The following is a 16,928-nucleotide window of genomic DNA, read 5'->3' on the forward strand; positions in this document are numbered from 1 at the left end:
TATCACTGTGTTATCTGTGGTGTTACATAGGACTGCAGGTGACATCTACTACATTATCTGTACTCAGAGAGTTATCACTGTGTTATCTGTGGTGTTACATAGGACTGCAGGTGACATCTACTACATTATCTGTACTCAGAGAGATATCACTGTGTTATCTGTGGTGTTACATAGGACTGCAGGTGACATCTACTACATTATCTGTACTCAGAGAGTTATCACTGTGTTATCTGTGGTGTTACATAGGACTGCAGGTGACATCTACTACATTATCTGTACTCAGAGAGTTATCACTGTGCTATCTGTGGTGTTACATAGGACTGCAGGTGACATCTACTACATTATCTGTACTCAGAGAGTTATCACTGTGTTATCTGTGGTGTTACATAGGACTGCAGGTGACATCTACTACATTATCTGTACTCAGAGAGTTATCACTGTGTTATCTGTGGTGTTACATAGGACTGCAGGTGACATCTACTACATTATCTGTACTCAGAGAATTATCACTGTGTTATCTGTGGAGTTACATAGGACTGCAGGTGACATCTACTATATTATCTGTACTCAGAGAGATATCACTGTGTTATCTGTGGTGTTACATAGGACTGCAGGTGACATCTACTACATTATCTGTACTCAGAGAGTTGTCACTGTGTTATCTGTGGTGTTACATAGGACTGCAGGTGACATCTACTACATTATCTGTACTCAGAGAGTTATCACTGTGTTATCTGTGGTGTTACATAGGACTGCAGGTGACATCTACTATATTATCTGTACTCAGAGAGATATCACTGTGTTATCTGTGGTGTTACATAGGACTGCAGGTGACATCTACTACATTATCTGTACTCAGAGAGTTGTCACTGTGTTATCTGTGGTGTTACATAGGACTGCAGGTGACATCTACTACATTATCTGTACTCAGAGAGTTATCACTGTGTTATCTGTGGTGTTACATAGGACTGCAGGTGACATCTACTACATTATCTGTACTCAGAGAGTTATCACTGTGTTATCTGTGGTGTTACATAGGACTGCAGGTGACATCTACTACATTATCTGTACTCAGAGAGTTATCACTGTGTTATCTGTGGTGTTACATAGGACTGCAGGTGACATCTACTATATTATCTGTACTCAGAGAGATATCACTGTGTTATCTGTGGTGTTACATGGGACTGCAGGTGACATCTACTACATTATCTGTACTCAGAGAGTTATCACTGTGTTATCTGTGGAGTTACATAGGACTGCAGGTGACATCTACTATATTATCTGTACTCAGAGAGATATCACTGTGTTATCTGTGGTGTTACATAGGACTGCAGGTGACATCTACTACATTATCTGTACTCAGAGAGTTGTCACTGTGTTATCTGTGATGTTACATAGGACTGCAGGTGACATCTACTACATTATCTGTACTCAGAGAGTTATCACTGTGTTATCTGTGGTGTTACATAGGACTGCAGGTGACATCTACTATATTATCTGTACTCAGAGAGATATCACTGTGTTATCTGTGGTGTTACATAGGACTGCAGGTGATATCTACTACATTATCTGTACTCAGAGAGTTATCACTGTGTTATCTGTGGTGTTACATAGGACTGCAGGTGATATCTACTATATTATCTGTACTCAGAGAGATATCACTGTGTTATCTGTGGTGTTACATAGGACTGCAGGTGATATCTACTATATTATCTGTACTCAGAGAGTGATCACTGTGTTATCTGTGGTGTTACATAGGACTGCAGGTGACATCTACTATATTATCTGTACTCAGAGAGATATCACTGTGTTATCTGTGGTGTTACATAGGACTGCAGGTGACATCTACTACATTATCTGTACTCAGAGAGTTGTCACTGTGTTATCTGTGGTGTTACATAGGACTGCAGGTGACATCTACTACATTATCTGTACTCAGAGAGATATCACTGTGTTATCTGTGGTGTTACATAGGACTGCAGGTGACATCTACTACATTATCTGTACTCAGAGAGTTATCACTGTGTTATCTGTGGTGTTACATAGGACTGCAGGTGACATCTACTATATTATATGTACTCAGAGAGTTATCACTGTGTTATCTGTGGTGTTACATAGGACTGCAGGTGACATCTACTACATTATCTGTACTCAGAGAGTGATCACTGTGTTATCTGTGGTGTTACATAGGACTGCAGGTGATATCTACTACATTATCTGTACTCAGAGAGTTGTCACTGTGTTATCTGTGGTGTTACATAGGACTGCAGGTGACATCTACTACATTATCTGTACTCAGAGAGTTATCACTGTGTTACCTGTGGTGTTACATAGGACTGCAGGTGACATCTACTACATTATCTGTACTCAGAGAGTGATCACTGTGTTATCTGTGGTGTTACATATGACTGCAGGTGATATCTACTACATTATCTGTACTCAGAGAGTTATCACTGTGTTATCTGTGGTGTTACATACGACTGCAGGTGACATCTACTACATTATCTGTACTCAGAGAGTTATCACTGTGTTATCTGTGGTGTTACATAGGACTGCAGGTGACATCTACTACATTATCTGTACTCAGAGAGTTGTCACTGTGTTATCTGTGGTGTTACATAGGACTGCAGGTGACATCTACTACATTATCTGTACTCAGAGAAATATCACTGTGTTATCTGTGGTGTTACATAGGACTGCAGGTGACATCTACTACATTATCTGTACTCAGGGAGTTATCACTGTGTTATCTGTGGTGTTACATAGGACTGCAGGTGACATCTACTACATTATCTGTACTCAGAGAAATATCACTGTGTTATCTGTGGTGTTACATAGGACTGCAGGTGACATCTACTACATTATCTGTACTCAGGGAGTTATCACTGTGTTATCTGTGGTGTTACATAGGACTGCAGGTGACATCTCCTACATTATCTGTACTCAGAGAGTTATCACTGTGTTATCTGTGGTGTTACATAGGACTGCGGGTGACATGTACTACATTATCTGTACTCAGGGAGTTATCACTGTGTTATCTGTGGTGTTACATAGGACTGCAGGTGACATCTACTACATTATCTGTACTCAGAGAGTTATCACTGTGTTATCTGTGGTGTTACATAGGACTGCAGGTGACATCTACTACATTATCTGTACTCAGAGAGTGATCACTGTGTTATCTGTGGTGTTACATAGGACTGCAGGTGATATCTACTACATTATCTGTACTCAGAGAGATATCACTGTGTTATCTGTGGTGTTACATGGGACTGCAGGTGACATCTACTACATTATCTGTACTCAGAGAGATATCACTGTGTTATCTGTGGTGTTACATAGGACTGCAGGTGACATCTACTACATTATCTGTACTCAGAGAGTTATCACTGTGTTATCTGTGGTGTTACATAGGACTGCAGGTGACATCTACTACATTATCTGTACTCAGAGAGTGATCACTGTGTTATCTGTGGTGTTACATAGGACTGCAGGTGACATCTACTACATTATCTGTACTCAGAGAGTTATCACTGTGTTATCTGTGGTGTTACATAGGACTGCAGGTTATATCTACTACATTATCTGTACTCAGAGAGTTGTCACTGTGTTATCTGTGGTGTTACATGGGACTGCAGGTGACATCTACTACATTATCTGTACTCAGAGAGATATCACTGTGTTATCTGTGGTGTTACATAGGACTGCAGGTGACATCTACTACATTATCTGTACTCAGAGAGTTATCACTGTGTTATCTGTGGTGTTACATAGGACTGCAGGTGACATCTACTACATTATCTGTACTCAGAGAGTTATCACTGTGTTATCTGTGGTGTTACATAGGACTGCAGGTGACATCTACTACATTATCTGTACTCAGAGAGTTATCACTGTGTTATCTGTGGTGTTACATAGGACTGCAGGTGACATCTACTACATTATCTGTACTCAGAGAGTTATCACTGTGTTATCTGTGGTGTTACATAGGACTGCAGGTTATATCTACTACATTATCTGTACTCAGAGAGTTGTCACTGTGTTATCTGTGGTGTTACATGGGACTGCAGGTGACATCTACTACATTATCTGTACTCAGAGAGTTATCACTGTGTTATCTGTGGTGTTACATAGGACTGCAGGTGAAGCCAAAGGAGAGGCAGAATAGGGATTTGTGGTACCACCCGTGCGCTGCCACAAAGGAGGATGAGCTATTGAAAGGTAAAAAAAAAATATTTGATTGTAGAACTCTGCGTTTCTGGGACGGTCCGTCCCCTTCATCAGTTATAGTTAAACAGGAACTCATACAACTGAGTTTAATAACCCATTCTTTACAAAAACAATGTAAATCATATGCACAGTCCACTTCAGGTAAAGAAAAAACCCCAACAAGTCAAGGAGAAACACAGATCAAATAAAGACAATGAATAAATAGATACAATTATCATGGACAAAACCCACAATAATATAATTTACACAGATTATTATAATAATAAAACCATGTTATCACAACTACTGATGGCCGGACCAATGGATGTTCAGGTTCGTCGGGTTTGGCCGAACTTTATTAGAAAGTTTGGTTCAGGTACCAGAGCGGTACCCGAACTCGATCCCGAACCCAGACCCCTTTCAAGTGAATAGGGGGCCTGAACATCTGGTGGTTCCCAAGCTGTGATCTGTGTGACAGCGCAAGGAACACTGGCTCTGATCAGCAGTAGCCTTACCGATGTTACCGCCGGTCACAGCACTGCGGTTCCCACGCTGTCAAACAGATGACAGCGCGTGAGTCAGCAGCTGTGACAGGTGGTGATAAGGTTACCACCAGTCAGGCGTCCGCTGATAACTACTACTCTCATCATTGTACGAGCAGGCGTACGTTGATGAGTATTCACCAGCCGGCACCTGTGCATAGTAAGGAATATGTCAGTGAGATATATAATTAGTGCATTGCGTGCCTATTTTACTACACATGTATTTAATTAATAAATTAAGAGAAAAAAAATGTGTGAGGTGCCCCTTATTTTTGCTAAACAGCTGAGGGAAAGCAGACAACTGGGGGCTGGTGTTATTATTCTGGGAAGGGGCCAATATCCATGAAGCTTCCCAGGCTATTAATGTCAGCTCACAGCTGTCTGTGTAGCCTTTACTGGGTATTAAAATGGAGGGACCCTCCAAAAAATGATGTGGGGTCGCACCATATATATCATTACCAGCAAAGGCCAAACAGACAGCTGTGGGATGATATTAATAGGCTGGGAAAAGGCCATGGATATTGGCCCCCTCCCAGACTAATAACATCAGCCCTCAGCTGCCCAAGAATTGGCGTATCCATTAGAGGTGTCAATTCTGGCGCTTAGCCTTAGGTCTTTCCACTTTCCCCGGTGCATTGGCAAGTGAGGTAATGGTTTTAGGATTGATGACAGCTGTATAATGTCCGCTGACATCAAGCCCAGGGGTTAGTAATGGAGAGACATCTATCAGACACCTCAATTACTAACCCCATAGTGAAAATTAATAAATAAATTCCTTTGATTGAAGAAAACACTCACAGACAATCTCCCTTTTTTACCCATTTATTAAGATCAAAATGAAAAATCACGGTAACCCTCACCTGTCCACCGATAATCCATATGTCTCACGTTGAGCTCCAACTCTTCTACAACTGGATGCATTGCTGAGTAGTGACATGGGTAGTATGACCGCCCATCCCGGCATCCAGTACACACTGAGCTGACTGTGAGAATGCATCTGCGTGTGACTGGTGGTAACCATAATGATAACCACTTGGCTGGTTATCAAAAATGTGGGGTTATCAAAAATGTGGGGGACCCCACGCCATTTATTAAATATTTATTTAAATAATTTAAGAAAAATGGTGTGGGACCTCTCTATTTTTGATAACCAGCTAAGATAAAGCTGACAGCTGAGGGCTGCAGCCCACATATGTCGGCTTTATCTGCACTTGTTATCAAAAATAGAGAAGACCAAACGACTTTTTTTACGTACTGCGCCGGCCAATCACAGCCAAGCCAATACTTGACATGGCTGTGATTGAACCGAAAGTGCCCGCCTCGAAAAAGCATGTTGATTGGCTGCACTGCAGTCTTTCAGCAAGCTTTGTTTGGCCTGCCAATCCAAACAGTAACATGGTCTTCCTGGAGAAGTCAGTGTTCGGGGTTCGTACACGGACACTAGGTGTCCAGTACAGACCTCGAACTTTACCGTTCGGGTTTGCCCATCGTTAATCACACCTGCGGCGGCAGAAGTATGGCGATACTGTGGGCTCGTGGTCGGCAGGCGCATGGTATCAGGAAAATGGTTGCTGGAGGTGGCGCATGTGCAAATTGAGATCTCGGGTGAACACAGATCCCAATATGCGCATGCGCAGCCTCCGGCGGCCTACAGCTTCAGGAAAATAGCCGCAGGGAAAGCAATAATGTACTCCGCTCTTCTCACCGCCGACACTGGGCCCACATCATCGCCACACTGCTGCCGATGGCTGCTTTCCAAGGAAGGGACCCTGCTCCGTGCTTCATCGCACCGCTGGGACACCCAGGGCCCCCAACATTGCCCCACTTCTGCCGCCGCTGGTTTCCTGAGCAAGGACCTCGCTCCACCGCCTCCCCCCAAGGTAAGATACCTTAAATATGAACTATATCACGGACCCCTATCTTATAAAAATCTATTTTTTAACTATTTTTCACCCCAAAATTTGGGGTGCGTCTTATAGTCCGAAAAATATGGTATATGTAGCAGTAAAAGGAAAACTCTTTGATAACATTTTTAGTTGGCTCCTATTCTATGATAATTGTCAGATTTTAATTCAGGAGGTGAAAATTAAGAAACGTCTCTTTTCACACCTGAACCGGACAACGTCTGAAAAAATGGCGTCCCCTCCTCGGATACATATCTGTGGGACACAATCTGTTCTTCTCCTGCTCGGTGTCTCACAGTTGTCGGAAACAGATAAAATGTCTGTGTGCTTGGACGTCCTGTCGGCGGTGGAATATTCTCAATCCATAAACAACGTCCATCAAGACATAAAACCTGGGAATATCCTTGTACGTTGGGACTGAACTGTTGGCGTCTCCACCTCTTCTTGTGCCAGAGATTTATAAATCTGTGCCCCTCCACCACATAATATCCACAGTACAACGTGTCTGTGATGATAATCATTTCTTTGTGCTTCTGTTTTAGATTCACCAAAGGAACAAAAAGTCTCTTCTCGCTGACGGCGGCATGGCCAATATTCGGGTTACAATATACACCAAAATGGGTAGATCTGAGAAGACTGGACCCATCGGGGGAACATTACTGTACATGGCCCCTGAAAGTTTTATGGAAAATAAATCCCCTCCAACCAAGATGTCAGACATGTGGTGGGTCGGAGCGACCTTTATTGAACTGTTTGCTAATGGAAGTCCATGGAAAAGCGGTAACAACATGATGTCCCACATGTACGAGAAGAAACCACCTGCACAAACTATGCAAAAAAATGGATTCAATTTTTAGAGGTTGTTTCTTTTACGATCCCCAAAAATGGCCAACGGCCTCCGCCATGATCTCAGCAACGAAGGCCAATTAGAAAATATCCTACACTGAAACCCAAGTATTTACATAATCTGAGCACAGAACTGTTCCAGATCTGTCCTGTTTTCATAACTTTCATTGTCATGACTGATAATGATCCAATCGATATATAGAACCCTGTTCCAGCGGCCGGGTCAGTACTCTGTTACCTCTGGACGCGAAGCCTCCGTATCACTTCCTAACTGCGGTCATCCACTTTTTTTTTGATTATCTGGCCCGGCGTGACTTTCTGTGAGCATCAGACTGCAATGACGACACTGTGCCGGGCCGACTAATCTAAGAGAACCCGTGGATGTCGGAAGGTCGGAGGTGGTCAATGTTGTATATTTTTTAATAAATATAGAATTACTTCCTTAAGGCACTGTAAGGGAAATTATAACGTCAGTCAAGTAACATTAGTTTAAGTCTTCCATTCACATGATTGACACTACACTAAGGGCATAGACACTATGTACTATTATTACAGGATCTCTGAACTAAGGGGGTATCACTGGGACTACAGAGAGTCATTCCTCACACCTCGGCTTGGTAAGCCAAAGCTTCAAAGTGTAGGCAGATGGTCCTTCATGGCCAGGCCGGACATTTACTATTGGGAGAGGGATAGAAGAAACTAGATATTTAATATGTAAGGTGCTCGCCCCTAATTAGTCCACGGTCCTATAAATTCAATATTACGATATAGGCCATGCCGGAAAGTTGGGCCCAGGACCAGACATATAAAAGATGGTTTAACCAAAGGAAAGGTGGTCAGATGTGAGGGTCCGCTTCAGCTGGATATGATTCGTAAACCTTCCATCCCATCGAGGAAACAGTAGAATAACTATAGAAGGTATTTCTCTTATTTCTCTCTTTTTATTTTAGAACTGTTTGCATACTTGTGTGTCACTTTATTTTCTCTTTTTTTATATCTTTTCTTGTATATTCTTTTAAATTAAAGCTTAAAACTATAAGAAGTTTGGTCCTTGTATGCTGTAAAGAATCCATAACCCTTCAGACTCTCTGACCTTTTTGATTGTCAGACAGTAACATATTTCGGGGACTCATCACCCCGTGTGAGTGGGGGGCAGCGTGTCGTATATCTGGGGTGCATGCACGGTGTCGGGGTGTGATGATTTATGCTCACTTTATAGCCTATAAGGGAGGTTGAGTGCAAGATTGAGTGAGAGGAGATAAATTTACCTTTGCAGTTGCATCCTACGTCACCTGCTGAGAAGTGTGTACGTGACAGGCACTATCATAGTGTGACGGACAGACAGTGAGGCAGAAAAGTCAGACGTTCCGGGGTCAATACCAAGGGAGCACGCAGATAAATGAGGGAAAAGACAAAGGTGTAAGTCAGGTCACAGTCCAAAGATCAAAGCCAAAGGGCAAGACAAAGGGATGGTCAGAACACAGACCAAGGGGTCAGGCCGCAGAAGATCAGAACTTACAACACCAGAATCAGGTGAACACTCACCAGGAAGCACAAGCTACAACTGGCAGAGATCACTGACAGACAGCTCAGCTAAATAGCTTGGTCAATCTCCAGAACACCTGGAGAAAGTCCAGCACCTCCCAGTCACAGATTGGACAGCCGAGCTGTGAATCAAGTGACCGAGAGCTCAGCACGCCCATCACAACATTACACAGCCGAGCTGTCAATCCAAAAACTTGAAATTCAGCATGACCCAGTTTCCATAGGACAGCACAGTAATCACTCACTGCGCAGAGAAATCATGACATATAGCAGCTAGTGATGAGCGAGTATGCTCGGGCCGAGCTCCGAGTATCTTCAGCGTATTCGGTGATATGTTTGAAACGCTCCCGTGTGCATGATTTGCGACTGTTTGACAGCTTTAATACATGTGAGGAATGCGAAAGAAGCAAGCATTCCTCACATGTATTAAAGCTGTCAAACAGTCGCAAATCATGCACACGGGAGCATTTCAAACATATCACCGAGTACGCTGAAGATACTCGGTACTCACCCGAGCATACTCGCCGAAAGGGTTACCCGAACGTACTCGCTCATCACTAATAGCAGCCAAATAGGAAGGAAAAAGGTAAAAAATTGGCACATTCATCCAGAATGTAAAAAATAAATTGGAAAAACTTTATTGGTTACGTGATTAAAAGATTAAAATGTAGAAATCTCGACCTGACGCGTTTCTGGTGCAAAATGCACCCTTAATCGTAGGATATAGTGAGGAAAACCACCAGTATGGTATTTACATACACGTCATTATCACAAATCAGTATAATTAATTGCCTAGGGAAAACAGCTTCTATCTCCATGAATCCCATAGAGCAATGGTAAGCATAGAGAATCATTATAATAAATTCACTATTCCATAGAGAAAATATAAATATAGTTCAATATAGCAAACAATCCAAAAACATATATGCATATTGAAAGAAAGGGGGAAATAGGAGAATTATTTAGTATATAAAATATAAGTCGTTTCTGTAGGTCAGGGCTGCCACCAGGAATTTCGGGGCCCCATACTTACAAAATTTTTGGGCCCCCTTGAGACTCCGCCCAGGCTCCACCCCAGCTCCGCCTCCATCCCTCAAACATTCCTCAGTCTCTTGGAAAAACTCTACTGTCTGCACTACGTCCTCACCAATCACATATTAACAGTTCCCATCGAACATCAGATCATATAGCCAGCAGCTTTGGTTTTTGTCAAAAGATTTTTTAAGCCGCTACCATGACAAGGAGACTCTTCTGGCCGGGCCATGCTGTACTCTAACCTATTAAATATTTCTTATAATACCTAATATTGTTTTTAGGTATATTTTTATTTAGGGAATGTGTCACATACATTTTTTAAAATGACCAATAATATCACATACAAGGGACAAATACCGTCATACCATGACCAGACCACTTGTTACCACCACATAGTGACCGAATAATATCACATACAAGAGACAAATATCACCACACCATGACCAGACCACATATTACCACCACATAGTGGCCGAATAATACCACATACAAGGGACAAATACCATCACACCGTGACCAGACCACATACTACCACCACATAGTGATTGAATACTACAATACTGATTCTTAATAAAAAAAAAACAGAATACTAATATTACCCTAAGTGTGATTATATACAGAAGCTCTGTACATAGTATACAATGTATAGTGTCAGTGTACAGGTAGTACAGTGATCACCAGTGACAACATACACAAGAGCTCTGTATATAGTGTATAGTGTCAGCGTACAGATAACACACTGACTCACCGGTGACTTCTCTAGTATAAGTCCTTCATCTTCACTTTTCCTCATCATCCAGCGCAGACCTCCATCACTTCTTCCAGCCAGGATTCGTCTCTGCAGAAAATAACACACAGTTATCTGGAGCAGTTTCCAGAGAATATTCCACAATTTTTCCCCAACTTCTATACTACACCAAATACAGAAAAAACAGCAACATAGTGCCGCCCGGCACAGTAACAGGACCCCCCCACTGAAAACAGTATGCTCAAATATAAAATACATCACAGCAGTAGTAATATACATAATTAGCCCCTACAGTAATAATGTTCCACATCCTGCCCCCATGTCTCTCCATTCTGGACCCCATGTCTCTCCATTCTGCCCCCCATGTCTCTCCATTCTGCCCCCCATGTCTCTCCATTCTGCCCCCCCGTTGTCTCTTTAATTCCCCCTGTTGTCTCTCTCTTTTCTGCCCCAAAATGTGTCTCCATTCTGCCTCCAAATGTGTCTCCATTCTGCCCCCCATGTCTCTCCATTCTGCCCCCCATGTCTCTCCATTCTGTCCCCACATTGTCTGTTTAATTCCCCCTGTTGTCTCTCTCTTTTCTGCCCCCAAATGTGTCTCCATTCTGCCCCCAAATGTGTCTCCATTCTGCTCCCATATGTCTCCTTTCTGCCCCCAAATGTGTCTCCTTTCTGCCTCCAAATGTGTCTCTTTCTGCCCCCAACTGTGTCTCCTTTCTGCCCCCAAATGTGTCTCCATTCTGCCCCCAAATGTGTCTCCATTCTGCTCCCAAATGTGTCTCCTTTCTGCCCCCAAACGTGTCTCCATTCTGCCCCCAAACGTGTCTCCATTCTGCCCCCAAACGTGTCTCCATTCTGCCCCCAAACGCGTCTCCATTCTGCCCCCAAACGCGTCTCCATTCTGCCCCCAAACGCGTCTCCATTCTGCCCCCAAACGCGTCTCCATTCTGCCCCCAAACGCGTCTCCATTCTGCCCTCAAACGCGTCTCCATTCTGCCCTCAAACGTGTCTCCATTCTGCCCTCAAACGTGTCTCCATTCTGCCCTCAAACGTGTCTCCATTCTGCCCCCAAACGTGTCTCCATTCTGCCCCCAAACGCGTCTCCATTCTGCCCCCAAACGCGTCTCCATTCTGCCCCCAAACGCGTCTCCATTCTGCCCTCAAACGCGTCTCCATTCTGCCCTCAAACGTGTCTCCATTCTGCCCTCAAACGTGTCTCCATTCTGCCCTCAAACGTGTCTCCATTCTGCCCCCAAACGTGTCTCCATTCTGCCCCCAAACGTGTCTCCATTCTGCCCCCAAACGTGTCTCCATTCTGCCCCCAAATGCGTCTCCTTTTTGCCCTCATTGTCCATCATCCTGTCCTGGTGCGGCTTTAAAAAAAAAAGTTAAAAAAAGAAAAGTTTCTTCTTACGTTGCGGCGCTCCAGCGCCGAGCTCTCCACCCCAGGCAGGGGGTCTGGGTTTACTATATAAGCCTGGTGATAGCATATCTCCCAATGTACGTCCCCTCTTAGCTACACAATGGCAGCCCCCTTCAATGACGGGACATAATGTACCATCCTGATTAACCACAGGGAGGTATTTACTGATAATCTTTCTGATATAGGGCCATATTGAGGGCTACAAGCAGCAGAGAAGGTGACAGAAGGGGCAAATTCATTTGTATCCTTCTATTTAGATTTATACATAAGGGCGCGGAATTTTAGAAAGATTATTAGCCGCTTTTTTATTATTGGATCCACAAGTCAGTCTCTAATAACTGATACCTCCTCAGATAAAGTTCATCATCACTAGAACATATCCTCCTTGCACTTGACAGTTCCCCCATAGGTATAGCATTGATAGTATGTCTTGGGTGTGTAGTTTTCATAAAATCACAGTTTTATCAGCAGGAGATTATCATTAGAGGACTACTGGGATTGCTGTCAGGTACAGTGATTCTCCATATTCATGAGTTTTATAGTATCCACCATTTATTGGCAGTTTTCTGCCTATGCACAGTGAACACAGAAAGCTGCTACCACTGATGTGGGCGGAGTCATACAGCTCAACATTCCAAACACTGCCAGAACTGCAGCAAATAAAACAGGGATTGCAGCAAAATGACAGCAAGCAGCCCAGTAAGTGACACATTGCTGGAATCAAGTTATCTATCCCTACATCATGTTACTCTCAGATAGGGAAGCAAAAAGTTGGTTACAATTCCCTTTAACATGTACAATAAATGCCATAAAGAGAAAAAAAAATAACAAAATTGTGGTTTTTTTGGTCACCTCACCTCTTTAAAAATGATCACTCAGCTCCATCAGTGTCCCAGAAAATGGCAACTCAAGCTAAAATGTTTTTCCACAATTTTATAATTTTTTTTTACATCTTAAATAAGAAAAAATATATATGCAAATATGGTGTTACTGTGACCCGAAGAATCATGTTTCCAGGATATTCTAACAATACAAAGAATGATGTAAAAACCTAAAAACAATGATGGAATTGTGGATATTCACAGCAACTTAAACACAGAACAGTTATATTAATGCTCTAACGAGCCTTGTCACATGACTTAGGATAATAGCCAAAACCAAAATCTCAATTTACAGAAACTGTGTTTCAGGGTAATGTCCCTAATCAGTGCAGAGTGTGAGTTCTGGTTCGGCTGTGTGAGAGGCGTCAGACTGGTAACCAAGGAGTAACGTTTCTCCTTTCGGAGAGTGACATGTTAAGCATGTCAAGGTGAGGAGACTTTTAAGCAAAGAGAAATGAGGTAGCAGAGTTACACTGTACTCCGTCTGGCCTCTGTTCAGCGTTGTCCTTCTTTTCAGAAGTGCACAAAACTGTGGCCGATGGCACTTTCATGCACTCCTAAAAAGACGGACACCGCAGGATCCATGGTGCCTTCATCTTCCTCATTACAGGGAATCTTCCATCGGGGGTTCAGTCTGAATCACGTATTTCAGAGATTTACATGGAAACCGCAGTATAAGTGCTCAGCGAAAAGCGCAGGATAAATGTAAGCCGAGCCTTACTGCCATCTTTGGGAGGCAGAATGAACAAATCAACAGCTGGTGACGAATTGGTTTTACTTATTTTTTACGCTGTTCCTTGTGCGATATAAGTGATTAGACGACTTTATTCTTTGGGTCGGTGTGATTACAGCGATACCAGATATATATTGCGTTTTTATGTTTGTCTGCTGTCACACACTAAAAGACTAGTGATGAGTGAGCACTAAAATGCTCGGGTACTCGTCATTCGAGTCAAGCAAATTGGGATGCTCGAGTGCTCGATCCGAGTAATGAGCCCGATTTAAGTCTATGGGAAACTTGAGCATTTTTCAGGGCCTAAAAATTGCCCAAATCAATGGGAACAGTGCTCAAATGACATGGGAACAGCATGGGGAAGACCCCTGGAAGCATTTCTGACTCCCAGGTAACTGCTGTGAACAATGTTGTCAGAGGTATTACGCCACTCTTACAGACTCACAATAAAACATACAAAAACGAAACCAAAATGGAATTTCTTGGGAAATATGTTAAGGAACATCCTTTCCAGGGTAATGACTTGTATATAAGGCAAAATAAATAACCAAAAACAAAAATACTCCTCCACACTTTGGGCTATGTTCACATGTAGCATTTTTGATGCGTTTTTGCACTGCTTTCAACAGTGGCAAATGCATTCACCGGGAAATGTCATTTTAACATTTTAGAACCTTATCTGGCCATGTGGTGGGTGACACATCATCAGACACATCCTGTTTCATTTATGATGGAGGGCCTCTGAAAGTCACAAAGCCTATTTTTATAGTGACATCAGACGGCCCTTACTATTCTTAAAGGGCCAGCAGTCGGTCCTCGCTATTGTTAGAGAGCCCTCAGTCGGCTATGCTTTGTTGTTCCCATTATTAACGAGTGGGTCTCCTATACTGTTATTGCATATGCAGTGACTGCAAGGGCTGCCAAAAATTTGGACGCAACCCAATACCCTTTTGAAGAGACCTAGAGGAGGGTCTTAGTAACAAAAAATGTTAATATTATAAAGCAGCGGGTCTCCTATAGTGGTAATGCCCATGCTGTGACTGCAAGGGCTGCCAAAAATTGAGAAAATCCCCACTAACAATTTAAAGACACAGAGCTGGGTCACAGTAATGGCATGTTCCCAGTAGAAAAGAGAGGGTCTGCTATACAGTTATAGGGTATGCAGTGAGTACAACGGCTGCCAAAAATTTGGAGGAACTCCAATGCCCCTTGCAGGAGACGTAGATATTGTGGTGATATAGTGGTGGAGGATGAGGATGAGGAGAAGGAGGAGGACAAGAGAAAATAGACAAAATCAGGAAGCGTATACCTATGTCTCGATGTGAAGACAAAAGGTGCATGGGAATAGAGTTAGATCTCCCCAAAAAAAAGACACTGTATTTGAGTTTATATTACGCTGCTATAATTTGGTGCTGTTGAGAAGTCTGGTCCAATCCAGTGCTTGTTCATTTTTAGAAGAGTTTTTCAGTTGACAGGCGGATGCGCCTTTCGGTTATAATTCCACCGGCGGCAGTAAAAACCCGCTCTGACAAAATGCTAGCGGTAGGGCAGGCCAGGACCTCCAAGGCGTAGAGAGTCAGTTCATGCCACGTGTCCAGCTTGGATACCCAATAATTATAAGGCACAGAGGAATCACTGAGGACGTTGGTACGGTCGGCAAGGTACTCCCTCACCATCTTCCGAAACTTTTCCCTTCTTCTAAAAGTACCTCGCATCTCAGGGCCTGTGTGATGGGATGGTCTGAAGAAAACTGTCTCAGAACTTTGACAGTGTTCCCCGGCCTCTGCTGGATCATATTTGTCTCTCTCGCCTGTACTCTTTGGTTGTCCAACAAACTGTGACCTCTGGCACCAGCGTTTTGAGATGTATTTTTTTTAATAATTCCGCAATAAGGACATTCTGGTACTGCCCCATTTTATTAGGCCTGTCCAGCATGGAAATAAGAGACAGAAAGTTCTCCTTGTAGCGTGGGTCTAAAAGTGTCACCAACCAGTAATGAATGTCACCCAAAATTTGGACAACACGAGGGTGACAGGAAAGGCAGGGTAACATAAACTCAGCCATGTGTGCCAGACTGCAAAGAGGCAAGACTTCCGTGTCCTCACCAAGAGGACGACTGACCATGCTCTCCTCCTCCTCCTCATTCCTGTCCTCAGGCCATCCACGCTGAAGAGACAATATGACAGTAGTACCGTCTTCCTCCTCTTGTCAATCTCACCCAATCCATGTTGGGATGAGTTGAGGCTGGGCTGTGTGGAATCACCCTGTATGGTTCCTTGCTCCATCTCATCGTGCTCCGCCTGCAATGCATCCTCTTTAATTGTGAACAGAGAGCGTTTCAGAAGAGAGAGGCGGAATGGTGATGCTAATTATGGCATCATCGCCGCTCACCATCTTGGTGGAGTCCTCAAAGTTTTGGAGGATGGTACAGATGTCTGACATCCATGCCCACTCCTGAGGTCTTATGTGTGGAGTGTGACCTGAATACCGACAGCCTTGTTGATACTGGAAGTCAACAACTGCTCTCTTCTCACAAATCATTCCCAACATCTGCAATGTAGAGTTCCAACGCGTAGGGACATCGCAAATCAGTCGTTGAACTGGAAGCTGCAAACACTGCTGAAGCACGGCAAGCGCAGCGGAAGCTGTAGCTGACTTTCTAAAATGGGCACACATGCGGCGTACTTTGACGTTATTTATTTGTTCCATTTTCGGGCAAATCACATTTTTTGATTGCTTTCTATTCTAATTTTTGGGAGGCAGAATGAACAAAAAACAGATATTTAGGAATTGCTTTTTGTGTTTTTTATGACGCGCCGCGTGTGGAAAAATTGATAAGGCAGCTTTATTCTTTGGGTTAGTACAATTAGAGCTATACCACTTTTATGTAATTTTTTTATGTTTTGGCAGTTTTATGCAATAAAAACAATTTTATAGAAATAGAATAGAAATAATTGTTTTTGCATCGCTTTATTCTGAGAGCTATAAGATTTTTATTTTTCCGCTGATGGAGCTGTATGGTGGCTTTTTTTTTTGCGGGACAAGATGACGTTTTCAGTGAT

The 16,928-nt window shown here is 43.1% G+C and overlaps 1 protein-coding gene across 3 annotated transcripts in view; it reads left to right on the forward strand.

Annotated features, from left to right (window-relative positions):
• LOC141162668 (uncharacterized) overlaps nt 1-8,468 on the forward strand; it is a 193,508-nt gene extending 185,040 nt beyond the window's left edge. The window contains exon 9 of one of the 3 annotated variants that reach the window (XM_073649016.1): nt 7,198-8,468. In XM_073649016.1, the coding sequence (XP_073505117.1) occupies nt 7,198-7,232 (35 nt within the window). In that variant the 3' untranslated portion in view covers nt 7,233-8,468. The remainder of the gene's footprint in view (nt 1-7,197) is intronic. The other 2 variants (XM_073649014.1, XM_073649015.1) reach the window with 2 other exon arrangements.
• Nucleotides 8,469-16,928: the final 8,460 nt, after the last annotated feature.

Source organism: Phyllobates terribilis, unplaced genomic scaffold, assembly GCF_046119375.1.
Source record: "Phyllobates terribilis strain yellow unplaced genomic scaffold, ASM4611937v1 Scaffold_9__5_contigs__length_417890890, whole genome shotgun sequence".
Classification (NCBI taxonomy): Eukaryota; Metazoa; Chordata; class Amphibia; order Anura; family Dendrobatidae; genus Phyllobates; species Phyllobates terribilis.